At 35.1% G+C, this 21,480-nt stretch overlaps 1 protein-coding gene across 1 annotated transcript in view; it reads right to left on the bottom strand.

Annotated features, from left to right (window-relative positions):
* Window positions 1-21,480, bottom strand: part of LOC121384159 — a 35,490-nt gene that overhangs the window by 13,238 nt on the left and 772 nt on the right. The window contains exons 2-4 of the mRNA XM_041514415.1: window positions 17,818-17,872; window positions 17,146-17,314; window positions 9,665-9,876 (exon numbers count right to left, since the gene is read on the bottom strand). Of these exons, the coding sequence (XP_041370349.1) occupies window positions 9,665-9,876; window positions 17,146-17,314; window positions 17,818-17,872 (436 nt within the window). The remainder of the gene's footprint in view (window positions 1-9,664; window positions 9,877-17,145; window positions 17,315-17,817; window positions 17,873-21,480) is intronic.

Genomic DNA, 21,480 nt, shown 5'->3' with positions numbered 1-21,480 from the left:
GTGTGCAGGGAGGTTACACGAGATACTGGTGGAAAGTCGATATTTGGACGTGCCAGACATTATTCTTCAATTTCGTGAATCAGATGTGTACATGATACTGACAGTTAAGTCTGTGCAATAGCAGTAAAATTCGTAATGTTTTTGAATGAAATGAAGTCATTTTCCAAATATGTACCATCTTCAAATACACCATATTATGTCATGGTATTATTGGCTATGTTTCTCCTCATCCCTTTCTGTTCAACGAAAATTGCATATGGTATGGAAATCTTTGACACATTTCATGCACCAGTTCATTAATGTTGCTCAGTCTGAGCAAACACGGGTGTTGCTTAATTAATTTCCATATGTGTGTGTGTATATATATATATATATATATATATATATATATATATATATATATATATATATATATATATATATATATTATATATATATATATATACAGTGAAACTTCGATAACTCCACTTTCGATCTCTTGAACATTTCGATCTCTCGACCTGAAGCGACGGTCCCTGCCGAATTTCTATACAAACTAGTAATAGCGAACTTCGAAAACTCGATAAACTCGATCTCTCGACCTAATTCTTTGTTCCCACCATAAATATTTAATATATTATGCACCTCTAAAACTCGACACGTGTGGATTGATCAAACTGTCGTTGCCGATAGTATTTTAAAGACAAATGAATTGTCAATCAGGTCAATCGGACGAAACGTGCCTGCCTCAGGTGGTCTGGGCTGTCGAGTATTAAGGTGATAATTACACAATATAATAGATCGTCGACTAAGCGGAACGAAATGATCCTGTGTTTAGTTGTCGGTGTTCGTACACGGCGGAAGGCTTCGCTACGTAATACAAATTTACGGACACAGTCTGGTTAACTTCAAAGACCACTTGTAATAATTGTTAGCGCTATTCCTTGTTTTATATAAATGTTAATTCCTGATTTGCATTAGCGCTTTTTAATGATGTTTCTTATTTAAAATAATTAAAATAATTTTGAGAAAAACAAATGAACTGAGTGTTATTCGGCATTCAGTCTTTTATTTGTTAGTTACGTTCCGCCATGTTTTGAAATCTGCAAAATACATCAACGTTCATTATATAATTTACTTCCTCTTATGCATGTAAATGCCTTCGTTTTTTGTTGTTTTTTCTATCAATAAATACGAGTATGTGCCCAAGCATATGTATTTCAAATTCATCTGGGTTATATTTTTTGTTTTGTTATTTAGTTACTTTTACAATATACGCAAAATAAATGTATCACGGGTGTCGGAAGATGCCAACAAAAGTGGTGGGTGACAGTTATATATTAATAGGCGTTCGAGGTGCGTCAACTCCTAGATAGTAGGCGTTACGCAACAACAGGGTCCCACGTGACACTATGAAAAACAAGGAAGTAAACGACTTTGCGTCTATAACATTTTGTAAAACGTTCTATAAATAATGCCTTCTTCGTGTTTTTGTGTTCCTCAATACCACGGAAGAAGGAAACTTTCCAAGTGACAAGATATTGTAAAACAAAACACGGATTGTTGCTATGAGATAAGACAAATGACACTTGAAAGTCGACCGTCAGTGTTGTTTGCTTTTACAGACTGCATATATTCTGTGACAGAAGATTATAAAACATGTAAGTCCTACTGAATTTTTATTTTACTATTTTCTCCTGTAGATTCTGTTAGAATATAGTTTAGGTAATGCTAAAATATAAAATATTAATAACACGATGATATGATTTTTTTCTTTTTGCTTAAAGGCACACTATCTCTATCACTGATATTATCAGTTTTCATGTGCTATTTTTTCACCACTTTTACATTATTTAGGTCTAGCCTATTTGTCAATTATAAGTACACATTTAATTAATCAATCTTACAATTAATCTTTGCATAATTAATGCAAGGATATCAAATTGTAATGTGCAGCCAATCAATATTTTATATAGAGCCAGGACATATACCAGTGGTACGGCAATCACCTAATGTGCGGTAGGTTTAATATTGATTTCCGCAATGGGTCCATTGGGCTATTTTTCATTCTATTCAATGCTCCACAACTGGTGTAACAAAGGCTGTGGTATGTACCATCCTGTCTGTGGGATACTGCATATATAAAAGATTGCTTGTGCCCATCAGAAAGAATAGACATTGTGGTGGAAGCAGGTTTCCTCTCTCATTATCTGTGTTGTCCTTAACAATATAACCTTACATACATGTGTACCATGCATATAATAATAAAAAAATTAAAATAATATTTGGATAGTGGGGGTATTATTGTGGGGTTTTTTTTTCTTCAAATTACTGGTAGGATATAAATGTATTATATTTGTTTGCACAGAATCATCCCCCACCTCCTCCCGGCATCTTTATACTGATTCCAGTAATAGTATTATGCTATATAAATTATAATGTTATATTTTTATAACATCTTTTATGATGTTGTTTTGCCCTTGTTACCAGTTTGCCCGAGTCATTTCACATTTTTTAAAGATTTATAAATAAGGAAAGAAAAGGAACAATAACCCAATAACACCCCCTCCACCCAAATATTATTTTAATATTATTTTGTGTATATTTGATAGATGTTTGGCTGTGTAAAAGCTGCAAGTTTCTTTTCTCACTAGTCCAAGTGCCAAAAATACCATATATGCATGTCAAATACTAAGTACTAAAGTACCTATACTATAGGATCTGCGGAGGCTCTTTAAACAGACATTCCTGTTGTTTCCTATTTGTTGACTTAAAAATAAGTGCAAAACTTATTAAGCTTAGCTACATGAATACATTTGTATTATAATTGAATTTTGCATTTCAGGCACAGAACTAGTACGGTTCCTTAAAGACTGAAGCTAGAAGCCATTCCAAGCTTGTTTTTATGGATAGAACCTGATGTATTGTCTTGTTGGGACAGGACAAGCAGACTACAAAATGGAAACAATACGAAAAGTGCCAGATTCGTATTCAGATGATGAAACAAAGTTTTTTTTTATGTTTCATGATGATTGTTCCTTAATAAAAAAAGAGTAATAAGTGTCAATGTGTCAGATGTTAAAGTTGTGAGATACAAGTGAATATCAGACTGTACTTGAAACATTGGGTACTGGAATTTTTTTTATGCTTTGAATGACTAAACATTAGTCCACTGAAAGTTGTCATCCAATGTAAGCCATGAAATGATGGTAATAAAATTGATATGAAACAGGGTTTTTCCACCTAGACTATTATTCAGTACCATTTCACCTGTTACATGACATTGGGTTCTGGATAGTTAATTTTTAAATTTGTTTTAATTGCCCCAGATGAAACAGACAATGGCATGGTTGGGGATCCTCGAATCATTGCCTTACAATGGTAATACATATTGTAAGGATGTGTCATGAATGAAAATCAAGTAAATACAGAACTTCCTATAATATAAAAATATGCATGTCCAATGTTCTGCAACAGAGAAAGTGAATTGTATCACATGTGCTTGAACGTTTTTGGGGGGTTTGTTTTACATAAATGTGATTTATATTTCTAAATTATGATGCTTTGCATGTTGTTGGTTTTATATTTTTAGACATTTATAAATGCTTTGTTTACATACATTTGTGTTCATACCCCCCTCCCCAACCCCCCCCCCCCCCCCACACACACAAATTCATTGACATTAACTGGCTTTGATTTGGGGGAGGGAGATAAAAAGAAGGAAAGAGAAAGAGAGGGAGAGGTGAGCAGATGGAAGACCTGGATAGTTATTGCTGGGGATAAATACACTGCGAAACTATGGATTGCTTGTCGACATTTGTTTTCTGTTGTGTACTGTATATATAACAACATGGTGACAGATGTAAAAAAAAAACTCCACCCAAAATATGTTGATGACTAAATAGAATTCATCTAAAAATAGTTCACCCTTCACAGCTGTTGCATTAGTGGCACTGGTACTCAGGGCTTTAGATCTCACTAATTTGGGCACAATATATATATATATATATATATATATATATATATATATATATATATATATATATATATATATATATATATATATATCAGAGATGGGGTAATCGTAATTAGTAATCGATTACATGTTGTCATGTAATCGCAATCATAATGGATTACATTGTTTGAGAATGTCATGTAATCGCAATCGTAATTTATTACATTGCTAATGTAATCGTAATCAGCGATTACTTTCATGATTACTCATAATTATTTACTAAACTTAGATGTGTTTAGCATCAACTCCAGTAACAGTGCCTATAGTTAGAAGCAGTACTGGTCAGTCAGTAGAACTGATCTTCCATTGTCTACTACTCTCATAGTAGAACTATTATTTGCCTTGAGAAACAGGGGATCATAACTCTGGATTACCAAATGAATGTTACCCAGGGGATGAAGACACACATTCTCATAATGGTATCTATCGTGTTTACGTTTACTGTAAAACCACTTGAATTAATAGAGTGTTCTAGCTAGCAATATATAAAAGGGCGCTGCATCATGTCCCAATTTTGTGTCCTAATTCATTGCGGTAAAAAATGAATAATATATATATATATATATATATATATATAATTTGTTTTTATAATAAAACACTTGCGTTCCTCTGAATGCATATACAGCGTTATCACGGATCTGAATTCAACTAAGAAACGCTTGACAATATCTCGTTTTGTCACAGGTGTGAAAGTCCACGAATGGTACCGTGGCAAACTTTCTTTTCTTTTGTTAGTGGTTACGACTGCAGACGGGCAGCCAGCCAGTCGTATTAAGCTTGCTTCCATGGGCAGTCATCCTCACCCTGTCGCAGACACAACCACAAATAACGTAACTAATTAAGCAAACACCCAGTTGAAAGTAGTCTATCACGATAAACCTTGGTTTATTTTTCTTCAAAATAGCTTAAAACACTAATACGTCTGATAAAAATTCCCGAAAGCTGATTTTAATAGATGTTCTACGAAACGCGGCGCTTCTAATGATACCAAAATAAACACACCAAGACCAAGATACTTGTAATCTTCACCGATACAATTGGATCCTTATAATATGGCACAAAACAAGCATAACTGCAAATCGATTCATTAATAATAGTCAATTTTAGAATGTCAACTATTAAATGCAATGAGCAACTTGTGCATATGTATATGTATGCAAATATCAATTTAATTATTTATTTACTTGTTTGTTCTTTTGTTTCGTTCTTTATTTCTTCATTTATAGATTTTGAAAAAGTAATAATTGGTAGATGGTATTAAATGGTATACATTCTACAAACAATAAAAAAAAAAAGTAATAGTGATCAGACAGTTTGCAATTACTAATTATGGCTTATTTCAATAATATAACAATATATATATGTTATGCATTTATACAATCATTATACCTATGGTTATGGGTAACTTTTCGTCAATAATCCAAATTTAAGAATAATACATCTGGTTTTGGAAACTGATTCCCTCCTTGCAGTATACATACGTTTATAAATGTTTGAAATAATTTAATAAATAATCCAAAATTATCCATTATGTCTTTCAATGAATGAAATCGGTATGGTTGTAAAATTGTAATCATAATTGTTAGACAATGTATTCGCAATCGCAATCGATTACTTTCAATTATCTTGTAATCGTAATCGTAATCGTAATCATGACATTCTAAAGTAATCGTAATCGTAATCGATTACTTTTGTCAAGTAATAGCCCCATCTCTGATATATATATATATAAGTTATTTTAATCTAATTCAAGCAAAATATGTCAGTGGTTTTGAAGTAAACTGTTTTGAGGTTAGCGTGTTTGTATTTAATTTGGTATGTTTATTTTGGGCACAGCATTTAATACCTTGGCTTAGTTGCAATCTAAAGCCCTGGGTATCGTTTTCTTAACTAGACATCTCAGTTTACCATACCATGATGATGAATTGGCCCATGGGCATGCGGGCACACTTTTTTTTTCTTTTTTTTGGGGGGGGGGGGGGGGGGCGTAACTGACCATCCTTACCCGAATGACCAGAGAATTTTTGCCCGAATAGATAAATTATCACACAATGGGGGGGGGGGGGGGGGGGGCTGTAGCGTATACTTAGTAATAATGCTGCTAATCGAAAACCGTCAATTACCAAATGGTTGACATTCAATAGCTGATTAATTTATCAATGTGCTCTAGTGGTGTCATAAAGCAAGAATTAATTTTAACTTAAAAGGCATTCACAGCATCCAAGTAAGTTTGAAGACTGATAATAAAATTTGCATCCCCCCCCCCCCCACACACACACACCTCAAATATGTCAAATATCTTCATCCCCAACAAAAAATCGATAAGGAAAAAAAAAAAATCAAAATTATGAAACATGACTACGTTTGTAGGTAAAATAGGTCATGTGACCACTAACACCCATGTATATTAATCAATGTCATCTTTACTGCCTAACATTAATATTGGGGGTGGGGCGAACCGACAAATAGTTGGGGGGGGGGGGGGGGGGCGAACTGGCTTGGAGAGGAAACGTCTGGTACCCAAGCCATTGACGATAATTTGTTTTAAAAAGTCATAATAAAGTTTTATGTAAATTCACAAACATTGTATGTACTTCATAATGATTATCACTTCTGAAAAAAATATTAATACAAAATAATAATTTTACTCCCATTTTACAGTTGGTCCGAATTAATGTTAGTCACGAAAAAACGTACAACACGTACACACCTTACCTACGTATATTAAGCCTACGGTACAACACACAAGAAATAAAACAAAATTTCGATCTGGACATCAGTTTCTACTTATTTTTATTTCGTTTCATAATTAATGCAAGTTGAATACGCTGTATTTTGTTTATTTTTAATTGTGTACGAAAACGACTTGCTAGACTGGTTTCCTTTTTCACGTAGAACCCTATTTCCGTGTGGCGTCACCTGGCGTTGACTTCACCTCGAAGCTTCATTTGCCTTTCAACTGGGAATGCATAGTTTTCAATGTTTAAAGGTAGGCAGTGATGCGCTCGCTTCTTACAACATTAAGTGAAATCATCCAGCTGCAATGTAGTTTCAAATTTGAACTCGTATATATATTATTTTCGAAAATTTGAACTCCCTGAAACTTGAACTATTTCCTCGTCCTCTTCAAGATCGAGTTATCGAAGTTTGATATATATATATTATAGAATATCAAATGACAATATGGCCGTAATAGTGGACCATACACGGATTGTACCATGGTTATAGCCTTAATTTGTCATACCATGGAGTTTCACACTTAAATCCCCTTTACACAGGGTGGAGGTCGTTGAGATATGAAAAAATGGCCAGATCTTTCAATGAGCGTCCAGCGATCACGAAGATCTCTCAATGACCTGTCAATGATCTTCCAGTGATCTCCACAGTCGCCACGGTTTCCTCAAAGTTTTTACTCAGTCCAAAACAATCTCTCAATGATCTTTCAATGAGCGTCCAGCGATCACCAAGATCTCTCAATTACCTCTCAATGATCTTCCAGTGAACCCCACGGTCGCCACGGTCTCCTCAAAGTTTTTACTCAGTCCAAAACAATCTCTCAGCAATCTCCAAGGGAAGCGATCTCTCAACGATCTGAATGAATGCTCAACAATCTCTCAACGATCTCAATGAATGCTCAACAATCTCTCAACGATCTCACCGATCTCCTAATGATCTCTCAGCGATCTTTCAATGAACGCCAAATATTTCCACCCGAAAATTGCATTTTTGATCACACAACGAGCACACAAGGATCTCCCAAACATTTACACAGAAACGGCTTGTTCGAGGCTTTAGGAGATCGTTGAGAGATTGGGCCAATTTTTGATCTTTCAGTGGTCACCCAACGATCTCCGTGTGTGTAAAGGGGGCCTTACTGGAGTTCATTAGATGGCTGAATGTTATTCTTTGTTGTACATTTTTATGACGTCATAGAGCGACTGTTTCGACGCCATCTGTAAATGAGCTCAGATTGGGGTTTTTTTAAAAGTATGTTTTCCCATTTTCTGAGCATAATGACCAGCTTCTCTTCCAAAGACAAGTTGCACTGCCAAGAGTTGCGCTTGAACGTGTTTGACTTTTTCAGCTTATTGTGCACTTGGTACCCTTTAGGTGCTTTTTGTGTGATGCGATATAACTCCCATATGTGTTTGGACAGTTCTGTTTTGATACTTAATGTAATTGAAGGATTCCATGTGGTTATTATATCTCTGCTTGAAGATTTCCCCAGACAAAACTAGCTCTACATGGTTTATTCAGAGCCAGATTTCATATTAACCTCGTATACTAGTGAGCTTAATAGACACTTCCATCGAGTGTGATTTCGTCTAAAATAATAATAACCGTACAAACCAAACTACAAACTATTAATTTATTTTTCATCAGAACGGAATAACTGATATACAGTACAATCTCGTTGGGACGAACCTGGACATGTCGAATACACCGCATCGCTCGAACCAAAAGTCCCGAGTGTTTTGTTCTGTAAAGACTTATATTAAGTATTGATAGATCGAACGCGTCCTGAGTCGCATACAATCCTTCACTCAAAGTAAATTATCGGTCCCGTCAGTCTTATATTTTCCTCGAACTAGTGATCCATGAAATAGGAAATAGGAAACAACCGAACTGGACTATATCTTTTTTGTATGTTTTACTTAATTAATTTGATCTATATCAACGCTATGATTTTACTCTACTATAAATATTTGATTTATTTGATAAATGTGATGTAATTAAAATCATACTGTCATTGATCCAGGGATACATATATGTATGTATGTATGTATGTGTGTGTGTGTGTGTGTGTGTGTGTGTGTGTGTGTGTGTGTGTGTGTGTGTGTGTGTGTAATGTATCATCATGGCATTGATATGCGTCAAATTAATATGTAAAAAATATATATATATATATATATATATATATATATATATATATATATATATATATATATATATATATATATATATATATATAAAGAAAACCATAGCGAGAGAAAAGAAGAAAGAAAGATAGCATACTGAGTTATCAATGTGAAAGAAGGATCTGGTGTTGTTATTTTGTTTTATTTTGTTGTTTAATTTATTTCGAATCAAACCAAGATTAAAATAAATAAATAAACAATAAGCGTTTCTTTTTCTATATAGACTGTACACTTATTTATTTGAAAAGATTAAACCACAGTGCGCAAGTTATAATTGCAATTTTTAAAAGTATACTTTTCAAATTTTCTTTGTGCAATATTTATAATAGTCTTTAATAGATGTTTAATATCTTTTTGTGGATTTTCATACTACAAATATAATATTTCATGTTAGTCATTAGCCATTTTACAAATTTAACTTTTCACTAAAATATATTTATTTGAAATATCACACGATTCTAAATTAAATGTAAAAGAAGTAAGAGACACTCCTGAAGTAAATCTAACAGACATGACAGAAACGCATACAATATTTAAAAAAACAACAACCCAAAAACAACAACAGAAAGACAAACAAACAAGTAGACAAACAAACAAACACAAAAGTAAACACAAACAGTGTATTATCGAGATTTAAAAATAAAACAAAAATTTAAAGCAATAATATAACAACAACAAAATAAAATACTCATGGAAAAGATCACAAAGAAATGTGAAGAAAATGAAAGAGAATCCCCAAAATACTACAGACCTAATGCAATTTCACAAATGTAGTTGAACTCTTTAGCACAATGTCTGGTCCTCCATTTGAAAGAGTCCTTCTGTATTCGATTACATTTGTCTGTGGCTTGGACGTCTGGTTCACGTCTATCCCACGAAGTCCAGGTTCCCAGCACTTCACAGTCTGTCCAACTATAATTACCTGTACTTGTATCGAACAAACCAAACCAGAAATCGCCACTTCTGTAATAATAATAATAATAATAAAATTTCAGTTCTGACTTTGAGTAAATAAGTAAAATATATAAATAATAAAAGTTAAATAAGTGAGCAAACCTGTATTAATTTAAATCAAATGAATAAGTAACATAAACAACATTAAAAAAAAAGAAATTACTAAGCAGAGAGAGATAAATAACAAATAACAATGTCTTTGACACATTTCATATCAGACACAATATTCAATCCGTCGGCGTTATAATAATTTATCATTGCTTTTTATTTACGTTTGTAAAGCTTTAGCTCTTTGTCAATGGTGCAGAGTTAGGCCTTCCATTTTTGTCATCTACGATTCTACAGGGCAGTAGAGTATTCTACCATTCCCATTAAATAGTATGCACCATTCTGTTTGTAATATTAATTATTATGAATATCCATTCCTTCAATTGTCACCCGTCTTAAAGGTTTAGGAAATAGTTCTTCATTCAAAAAATTATTTTAAAATTCTAAAATGCCTTTTGAAGTCGTTCGTTGATGGCAAGTAGGATGCCCTCTGCAGGAAGTTACTTGTAACGTTAGTACTTCGTGATAACAACTCTGCAAGTTGTATTCTGCCACTTGTACAACGGCAAAATGAGGTGATACTCTGGCATAATGGTGGCTAAAATGTTCATGGTCAACCTATGTTGATTTTTTGCAAGGTTACGTAGTTATCAAGGGAGAGTACTCCCATAAATAGCAATGACCCAGCCCTCTCGATATCGCTGTATATTTAACACAATATATTAACACAAAAATTGTATTGGAATGTATGCAAAAGTGAATGGTGTTTGTTTGTTTTATCCAAAATTCATTAGATATATATATATATATATATATATATAAAAGTTATTAGAATGAAGTGTATCGGATGAATATATAAAAAGATAGAATTTCACAACGTTTTAATGGAATAAGCGCCTTTCACCCGTAACGAGTTCATCAGTTCCAAATATGGTCATGTATTTGGAACTGATGAACCCGTTACGGGTGAAAAGCGCTTATTCCATTAAAACGTTGTGAAATTCCATCTTTATATATATATATATATATATATATATATATATATATATATATATATATATATATGTGTGTGTGTGTGTGTGTGTATGTGTGGCATATGGTATTTTTAACACTCTTCCCTCATCCCCCAAAACGTTGTGATATATATATATATATATATATATATATATATATATATATATATATATATATATATATATATATATATATATATATATATATGTATATATATACTCTTCTAAAACGAAACTTGACATTGGTTAAACAAATAATTCTATCGGATTATGAGCGAATGATGATGCAAAAACACTAGAAAACACCATCGATTCGCATAAACGTAGCCACAGTCAACGTTTGTACTGAAACGCAAAAGCGCAACCCTCAGAGAAGCATGTGCATCATGAAGTTCTGTAACTTTGCATGCCGAACCCTCCGTTGGTGGGGCATAAAAGGTCACATCAGCAGTGATTCAAACAGACCGCATAACGACACTGTAGGTAACGCAATAATGCCAAGATTGACGTCACCTCAAAGCAATAATGCCATTAAGAGATTGCAAGCAACTCAACAAGCAAGCAACTCAACAAGCTGTGGCAAGGTACTTTGGCGTCTCCAGACAGACCATCTCTGCTTTATGGGCATGGTACAACACCACTCAAAAGTGTTAATGACAGGCCGAGGTCAGGTCGTCCCAGAGTAACCACCGCCGCTCAAGATCGATACATCCGGGAGTTTCATCTTCGAAATCGAACCTCAACAGCAACAACCATAGAGACACAAATCCCTGCACTACGCAAAATTTCTGACCAAACAGTTCGTAATCGGCTGAGAGATACAGGAATTCTCCCTAGAAGACAAGTGCAACGTAACGTTTTGACCCCACGTCGCTTAGCAGAGCGTCTGCAGTGGTGTCAGCAGAGGGTGAGATGGACAAGTGCCAGGTGGAGGACTGTTTTGTTCTCAGTTGAATCTCGTTTTCTCCTGTCACGTGCTGATGGACGCACACGTGTCTATAGACGTCGAGGGGAACGTTATGCTCCAAACTGCGTGCAACAAGTCGACCGTTTTGGTGGTGACAGTGTCATGGTGTGGGTAGAAATCTATCATAGTGGTAGGACAGCTCTTGTGCATATGGCAGGTGCACTGACGGGTATCAGATATCGAGACGAGATCCTGCAGCATCACGTCATTCCGCACATGAACGTCAACAGTGGAATGTTTCAGCATGACAATGCCAGACCACAAGCTGCATGTGCTAGTCAGAAGTCTCTGCAGCCCACAACGTCCAGACATTACCTTGGCCTGTCCGTTCGCCGGATTTAAACCTAATAGAACATCTATGGGATGCACTGGATCAGCGTGTGCGCCGGAGGAATCCACCATTCCAGACACTTCCGCAACTTCTTACGGAACTGCAGCATGAGAGGCAGAACATTCCACAACGTGTTGTGTAACGTTTGATTGCTTCTATGCGTCGCCGTTCAGTGTTTCTGCCAGCAGGATAAAAGGGTAAAATTACGTACCAAAACATAATTCTAGGGTAAAATTACGTACCCAAAATAAATCCTTTTCTGGCACCATACAGTCCATATGAGTCTCACACTTTGGGGTTTTAAGTTTTCAACAAAGACTTGTATGAAAACTATGTTGTTTGTTGAAACAACACATTCTCTAGAACAAAAATAGAATATGAAAAGAAGTCCATCATGTGCAACTGAGTCACAAAATGTGGATGCGCTGATAACATTCTGCGCATTGAAACGAAACTGTGCCAAAACGGCTCCAAATGTAAATATTAGACAGAATCTAGCGTTGACTGAAACGGCACCAAAATCTATGGCTAAAATGAAAACAAGTTTTTTGTATGTCTGCCCTCTCCCCCCCCCCCCCCCCCCCCCCCCCCCGCCATAAATAAATAAATATTTTTTTTTTATTTTTTTAAATGTTTATAATAATGCTTTTGTGTTCCTGGAATGCTTAAAGTTACATTATCTGGTTACCATATTATAACACCATGTACAAATGTGAAATACAAGCTCAAATGCACTTTTTAAAAAGTCGTGTGTGTTCGCTATGAACGGCTATCGTCAAACGTATACGCTTCATTCGTCGCCTGTGCCGCCATAGCTCAGCAAAGTACAAACGACAGCCTGTTGTCAGTTTCAGTTAACACGTGCGTTTGCCGATTTCAAATTGTAGGGTTCGTCTCAAAACATTAAAAGAGAAATCTTGAGCTGTACCAAGAACGTTCGGTTGAGGATACGGTACTAGAGTCTTTAGTTAAAACCGGTTTGATCTTGACAATGTATTATCGACAGTCGTACCTTCCTATTTTAGAATTGATATTTTATAAAGTGTTAGTAGAACTTTCAAAGTTTAGTTTGTATACTAGTAACACATTAATCATGTATATATTTTTAAAATAAAATATACTAAAGTAGACAATGAACGTTTTCACTTCTTAATTTTATGTGTTAAAATCGACAAATTCAAATAAATATTATTTTGTTTGGAAAGGGTCAAGTTGGGGGGGGGGGGGGGGTGGGTTAACGACATCAAAGATAAAGCATATTGATTTAATAATCATCCGACGCCATACAACCGTAAATAAAATGTGTTGTTAAATAAAACATATCCTATCCTTCCTTCCATCTGCTGTTGGATGTCTAACATTTGGTAATTTTGACATATAATCTTAGAGAGAAATCAGGTGCATGTGCAGGGGGAGGATATTGGAGGTCGAAACCCTTACTTGCCTAAGCTTAAAAAAAATTGAAATGTATTTTTGGGGGGAGCATGGCCCCATATAAACTTCACTCAACACAGTCTATAATCCCAACCCGGCTGAAATTCCTGCACACGCGCCTTGGAAACCCGCTACATTTATTTTTTTAACAAGTGATCGTTTATATGTACCATCCCAGAGACAGGATATCACTTACCATGGTATTTTTGTATACCCGCCGATGGGGATCCATCCTAGACTGACCGCGCATTTCCAAAACCCCCCACCTTTTTAGGTCTAAGTAATGAATAAAAATAACATATAGTCTTGAAAAATGTTACGTAAATCGAACACAGTACCCTCTTCCTCTACCCCTAGAGCGTTACGTAATTTGTAACACCCCCTTACATGTAACGCGTATGCCACTGTCAAAATTTCACCGGCCTCGGTGGCGTCGTGGCAGGCCATCGGTCTACAGGCTGGTAGGTACTGGGTTCGGATCCCAGTCGAGGCATGGGATTTTTAATCCAGGTACCGGCTCCAAACCCTGAGTAAGTACTCCGCAAGGCTCAATGGGTAGGTGTAAACCACTTGCACCGACCAGTGATCCATAACTGGTTCAACAAAGGCCATGGTTTGTGCTATCCTGCCTGTGGGAAGCGCAAATAAAAGATCCCTTGCTGCTAATCGGAAGAGTAGCCCATGTAGTGGCGACAGCGGGTTTCCTCTCAAAATATGTGTGGTCCTTAACCATATGTCTGACGCCATATAACCGTAAATAAAATGTGTTGAGTGCGTCGTTAAATAAAACACTTCTTTCTTTCTTTCTGTCAAAATTTCAAGGCAAATCTCCCACTCACCAACCCCTGGAAAGGCGTTGTACCATACCTCTATGGATATAAATATGTTTTGGAGATATGAGACGACCCCTCAATCAAGACATTTAAATTTGTTCAAAAATTGCGAAATCTAACGTGATCTCTTGTTGGGGAATTCTATACTTGTGATAAACCAAGCCCGTCAAAAGTGTCCCACTTTCAAAATACTGGCTTTGTTTTTGATCTGGATAAGCCAGCGTAGTGAAACCAATGCGGAGTGCGGCGTCATATATGCACCAAACGTAATTGGATTTTCTGTTTTATATGCTTAAATAATTAAAATATTCCAGGGAATGTAGTTTTAATACATTATCGGTAGTAATTTCATTACATGAATCCATAATTAAGTACGAATAGCACTTGCTGTAGGTTACGTAAGATAAACTGTGTACATTTGTGAAAAATATTGTATTAATATATTTAATTTATACATTCAGGTGCTTACAAGTTTTCTATCATTTGTTTATATGCCGGAAACTAAATAAATAAGTAAATCGGAAAATCTAAGGTCTCACTACACAGATGTCATCTGCCATTGAAACCCATGTTAAACTGCCCAACTTCAAGCGAAGATTGCCCATAGAACGGGTTCTCGTTGGCACTAACAACATACACCATTGCGAACATACATTATACAAGCATTTATTTTCACTCCAAAATTGAGAACATTTCCGTCTCAGTTTTTAGCTATATTACCGCATCTGGCAGTAGTACTGGTCCGAACAGGTGGTTCATTAACCGATTCACACCGGCTGTCACTTGCGCTATATACCCATGTCCCAAAAGGTCGATGCACAATATTACAAAATAACATGGGCAAAATACAGCCAGAAGGCTTACCATTAAACATACATATTGTTTTAATTCTTCACCATTTCCTTGAAGTGAATATGTGAACCATAACATGTGTCACAATTAGGAACTATAGTGGACCGTGATCAATGAACTCTCACCCGGAAGTGATCTGTGTTGTGAGACCTAAATAAAATATGTACGCGCCATGAATGGGAGGGGTTGAATATCACACGCAATGAGCGTATGGGAGGGAGGAGTTCATGACATACTCTTAACAAAATGTACCAGTGTAACCGGTCCGGTTAGGGTAAAATAAAAAATAAAAATGAAGTTTGTTTAAAACGTTAAATAATTGTATTTCGGTGTAGACCTGCACGTGAGAGGGCAGGATGAATAGTTATGAATATTTCCTGTTTATTATATGCAATAATAAGAATATGTTTAAAAGGTAGACTACCGTTTTAACCATACTGAGCCAATACTTTGAGGTACGTTTTTGCCAAATCGGTTCCGTTTCCACCAACGAAAATGGTTAGTTTTTTTGTAGTGGTTCCATTTTAACCTGATCCCAGTGGCTAAATCTCAGCCAACTGTTTGTGGCTTACGTTTGTTAGACTTTTTTTCTTTTGTTTACACAACACGTGAAATCGAATGACCTTTTCGAGAACAGTCAAATTAGTTCTGGAAAGTTTCCATCATTCGCTGTCGTTGAACGCAGCCTACTTCATGAATAATCGGACAATTAATTCAAAAATATGAAGGCATGTTTACAAATTTCCTGCTGACTGTCATTCATTCTCCTACGAAACATGAACACTATCACCATGAGCTGGCCCGAATTTCAGACTCCAAATACCGGGAAATCTACAAATCCATTTTTTTATGGGCAGGGCCCCCATACAACCCTTCCAATAAGGCGCCTTCGGCGACCATGGCAGGCTTCGCCTGCCAGCTCAGCGATCACAAACTCACAACTACGTACCCAGTCTACGTACACAACTACGTGCCGTTGTCAAGCTGTCATCAGGACTCGTGGTGGTCATAACCGAGACTGACATTTTGCCCACCTCTATGTCACACATATGCCTGTGTATATGTTTCAGGTGGATTCCCATAGATACTGTTTCGGACATGTACACAGCAATCCCCTTCCCATGGCGTCTTGATCTTTGGTTGCTTGTATCATGTCTACTAGGATTTTTTTAAATTATTATTAAACTCTGAAAATCAATGTCAAGTAGTTCTTTTTTGAAGAGTATACATACATATATACACATACATACAGACAGACAGACAGACAGAAAACATACGCACACGTGTAATGACAAGTAATCAGGTGACTAACCAAACCAATGACGTAATTTTAGAAGCGACGTCATGACATGAGTTTGCTTCCCGTCTTAGCTCTATGTATGTGGAATTTGCAATTACATTTTATATTTTATTAATAAAGTAATGTTCATTGTAAGTTTATTTTGTTTTGTTATTGGATGGTTATGATAAGTAATTTTCTATAAAGGGACGATACTAATATAGATAGTAAAGAAAATATTACACTCGCGTTTGAATCATACTGATTTTACGTAACTGTGTCGTAAAATCAGTACGACACACAAGCTCATATAATATATACATTTCTGAATTTGGCCCTATAGATTTGATTTAGATAATTTAGAAAAAGTTAGGGGTTATTCAGTTTTCGTATTACAAGGGTATATGCTAGATTAAAACGTGTTGTTATGTTATCGAAACTAGCAGGATGAAAGTGTTTAAAAAAACCTAGCTATTGCAAAGAAACAGAACAAACATATAAACAACAAAGCACTCGCTCACATAAGGCCCTGTGAATTCCACTCATCATAAATGTCTTGGAGAATCTGATGTTTAGTACTATCTTTCATAGTGACTAATCGCATGTTGTCTTTTTGGCAGTCGTGGTTAGCCTCGTTCCAGCTTCGTTTTTCTGTATGAAGATATAACGCCACTGGTTCCGACGGCTTCCCTGTAACATCTGACCATTTACAAAACAACAGAAACAACAACAAAAGGGGGCAATTAATTATTGTAATAACTTTATCTCAGAAAAATAAATAAAAGAGAGAAAAAAGCGTTTTTAAATATAATCATTTGTTTTTCAATTGTTATTTAAAAAAATAACAATATAGTAGTAAGGCCTAAAACAATTGTTTGTTTCCGGGAACCGGACCCCATCCCCATCTTACTCTCACTACCCAATTAGACTAACAAATGACGTGGTATGTACTATCCTGTCTGTGTGGTGGTGCATATAAAACAGCCCTTGCTTCTAATCGGAATAGAGTAGCACATGACGTGGCGTCAGCGAGATTCATCTCGTATTATTTATGTGATATTGAACCATATATCCGATACAAAGTAACCGTTAATAAACGTGTTTTAAGTGCGTCGTTATATAAATCATTTCTTCCTCCATTCGTCTTACTACATGAAAAACATAAAGTCTATTTTGATCAACTTAGCCCATACCTTGTAACATGACAAGAACGTTGCAGACTAACAGTGCCAGAGTGAACTTCTTCATCTAGGAGGGGAAAAAAAGGAAAATTGTTTTGTAATGTCTTCAAATCGCACATAACAAATCGAACATATGAACCTGTTTTAACTGTCTTAATTATGTAGAATCTGAAGAACATGTTCTTATTACTGTCCTCTTTATGATGACATTAGAGTAGATCTTTTGAAAAAGGCAGTCGCTGATGTAGTAAACTTTACAGGGACATACCCTAGTTTTAAACACTAAGGCGTATTGTTGACTATTATAGCCGTTTTTGATAACTGAAATCATACTTTACTTAGATTGTATGGTTTAGTTTATCAATTTCCGTACATTTGAAGTGTTTTTGGTCACCCTAGTGTTTTTAATATCACAAAATGCAGTCTATTTTTAGAGGATATTAGACCAATTCAAAGTCACAGACTCATGTTTCACTCGATTCTAACTTTATCCAAATGTGTTACAGGTTTGTAGATTAATTGAACTTAGTGTTAATTTTCACGGGTTGAAACTAGGGTCTGTACTTTTAATAACCTTTTAGATAAAGAAAAAATGTCATTACTTTTAAACCACCCGGAAATTGTTAAAATTACAGCTAAAAGTTGCCATCTTATTTTATTACGTTGTCAAAGATTTGTTTATATAAGAATTGTTTCTCATTTTTTAGGAATTTATTGATGTATAAAAGTCACAAATGTAGTATAAAATCGCTTCGCCACGCTACGCGATTTTATACCATTTGTGACTTTATACATCGAAAAATTCCTAAAAAAATGAGAAACAATTCTTATAATTACAAACAGTACAAGAAGTGTACCTTAAAACACTCAAAAATAATTTCTTTCGTTCTTACCGTCAACCATGTTCTGTAAATAAGCGTAGGAATACATGTATACATACTATTGGAAATTGTCCGCTAAAAATAAAAATAAGTATTGAATCAACAAAACAGTGTATATATCTTTATTATAACTTCTTTTTTAAAAATGAAACAGTTTCATGTGCAGATTTGTCTTGTGTTTTTCTATCGCAAAGTGACCTTGATATTAACTTTTGTTTACGTGTAGTGACCGTTGGTGTTGTGCGGTTATTTCGATCTTGGTCTTCCGTGATGACGTATTTTTATGAGGTTTATGGAAGGATAACGCTTGGTTTTTTAGTGACGTCAGCCAATCAGAATACAGTAAATCGTATAAATTCGGAAAGTTTGTAATTATATACATATAAACACACACAAACACACACACACACACAAACACACACACACACACACAACACACACACACACACACACACACACACACAAACACACACACACACACACACACACACACACACACACACACATTTTAGGGTTTTTAGTTTTACTTCTTGTAAATACAATACAATACAATACTTTTTTTTAATGTTTTTAATAGTTTTAAAGTCTCTCATAACTCCGTAGGAGTACCTTGGGTACCTTTACTGCTGTATTACTGTATTATTACTATGGAACTTAGTTTTTATTTTAATATGTACACAAGGTTAGATGTAAATAAATAATTTTTCTGTCTGTCTGTCAGTCAGTCTGTCTATGAAACACCACATAATATATTTATACTTTTATTTCAAACACTGAATTGTGTTTTATAATATAAATGCGACAATTCATTAATGGATAAAAATGTTTTTTTAACATTTGCATACATATAAATATCACTCCTCGCATTAAAATCAGACAGCATCAGAGCAGTTCTATATAACTACATCCTATACCGATCTTCCAATCACACATAAAAGAAATATAAAAACAATATCTTTCAGTTTCTTCTGCCAAGCATTTTACAATAATATGAACCAACATTACGTATGTGGTGTTATTACACTTCTGACCTGCCACAAACGAACGTATATCTAAGCCAAAACACGTGAAACTTTATTAAATATCATGCGCCATAAATGTTACAGTGCCATTAATTAATTTTATTAATTAAATATTTTAAAATTCATTAACAAATGTTCAGCTTTGCTAAAAAAAAGGAAGTAAAATCTCCATGAACAAGTGAGTGTTGTTCGTTGACACACAATGAAACCGTAACATCTCTTCTGAGCTATTGTCTAGATAACTTAAGGCAAATAAAGAACTTGAAGATACAAAATGCACTTTATAAGTAAGTTAAAAATATACAAAAACCCATTTGTTCACTGTGGGTAAGTATGAATAGTTCATACCAGGAGTGTAATATTCAGCTCCAGATATGATTTCAGGACTTAATTAACAGTAAATAAGACTTCGTGTATTTAGACAGGCTGGTAGGTACTGGGTTCGGATCCCAGTCGAGGCATGGGATTTTTAATCCAGATACCGACTCCAAACCCTGAGTGAGTGCTCCGCAAGGTTCAGTGGGTAGGTTTAAATCACTTGCAACGACCAGTGATCCATAACTGGTTCAACAAAGGCCATGGTTTGTGCTATCCTGCCTGTGGGAAGTGCAAATAAAAGATCCCTTGCTGCTAATCGGAAAAGTAGCCCATGTAGTGGCGACAGCGGGTTTCCTCTCAAAATCTGTGTGGTCCTTAACCATATGTCTGACGCCATATAACCGTAAATAAAATGTGTTGAGTGCGTCGTTAAATAAACACTTCTTTCTTTCTTTCTTTCGTGTATTTAGTGGTAATTAGTATTTACATTCTGATTTGCAATTTCGTTTGCAAACAAACCTAACTTTAATGTATAGCGAACGTGTCGTTTGCAACTGGTGAAAAACATCAACTGGTGACAAAGATTGTTTGACAAAAAGAATGCCCTTAAAGAAAACTGTAACGATTTCTAGTATATCTAATATATAATGCTAAAACGTAGTATGGTTGATTGTTTGCAATATTTGAGATCCATGAAATACTAATGCAGGAATATGATGTTATTACGATCCTTCATCTCTGGCTACGATATTCCAGTGAATAGAAAACCAAATAAAGGATCGAATAATACAATAGGAAACGAAATACTCAAAAGAAGGATGCACGTTACACTACTTACATTTGAGCGTAGCTGGCATTATTATTGCATTAAACATGCACAAATGTATACACAAACATTAAAAGCTCAAGGATTTGCAGGAGGGATATGTTTAAAACAATCGATTTGCTTTTAGAGAAACATCACGTTCGTTATGTTTTAAATAACAGAAACTCTCAAGATTTAATTTTTTAACCGGTTTTCGTTCGAGTAGAGATACATTTTTCGGAATCTGTTTGTCGATTTTCAAATTTCAATATATCCATTTATTGTGTCACAATTGTGAAAAGAAGTTGTCCCCCAACAAACCAGTATGACTAAAATCATTGTATGGAGCATTAATTCCACCCAGCAATCATCAAAAGTTATACTTTCAGTGGCTATGTCATTGAAAGTTGTTACGCTCCTGACATAACTAACATAAGTTTTGTTTATTTTGCAATGAATGCATGGAATCATACTGGTTTGTTAAGCAATTTACCTCAGAGATGTACCATCAAAATCACATTAAAAAAAAAAAAAAAAAATATTGCTTTTGGAGCCAAAAATATGAAAGGAGCCATTTGTTTTGTTTTTAGTTTTATGCGAATAATATTGTCTCGCTTTTTTTGCGGCCATGCATATAGTTTCAGCTAAA

The sequence above is a fragment of the Gigantopelta aegis genome, chromosome 10 (assembly GCF_016097555.1).
Source record: "Gigantopelta aegis isolate Gae_Host chromosome 10, Gae_host_genome, whole genome shotgun sequence".
NCBI lineage: Eukaryota > Metazoa > Mollusca > Gastropoda > Neomphalida > Peltospiridae > Gigantopelta > Gigantopelta aegis.
The sequence above is the reverse complement of the archived record's forward strand: the minus strand, read 5'-3'. Positions and strand labels throughout refer to the sequence as shown.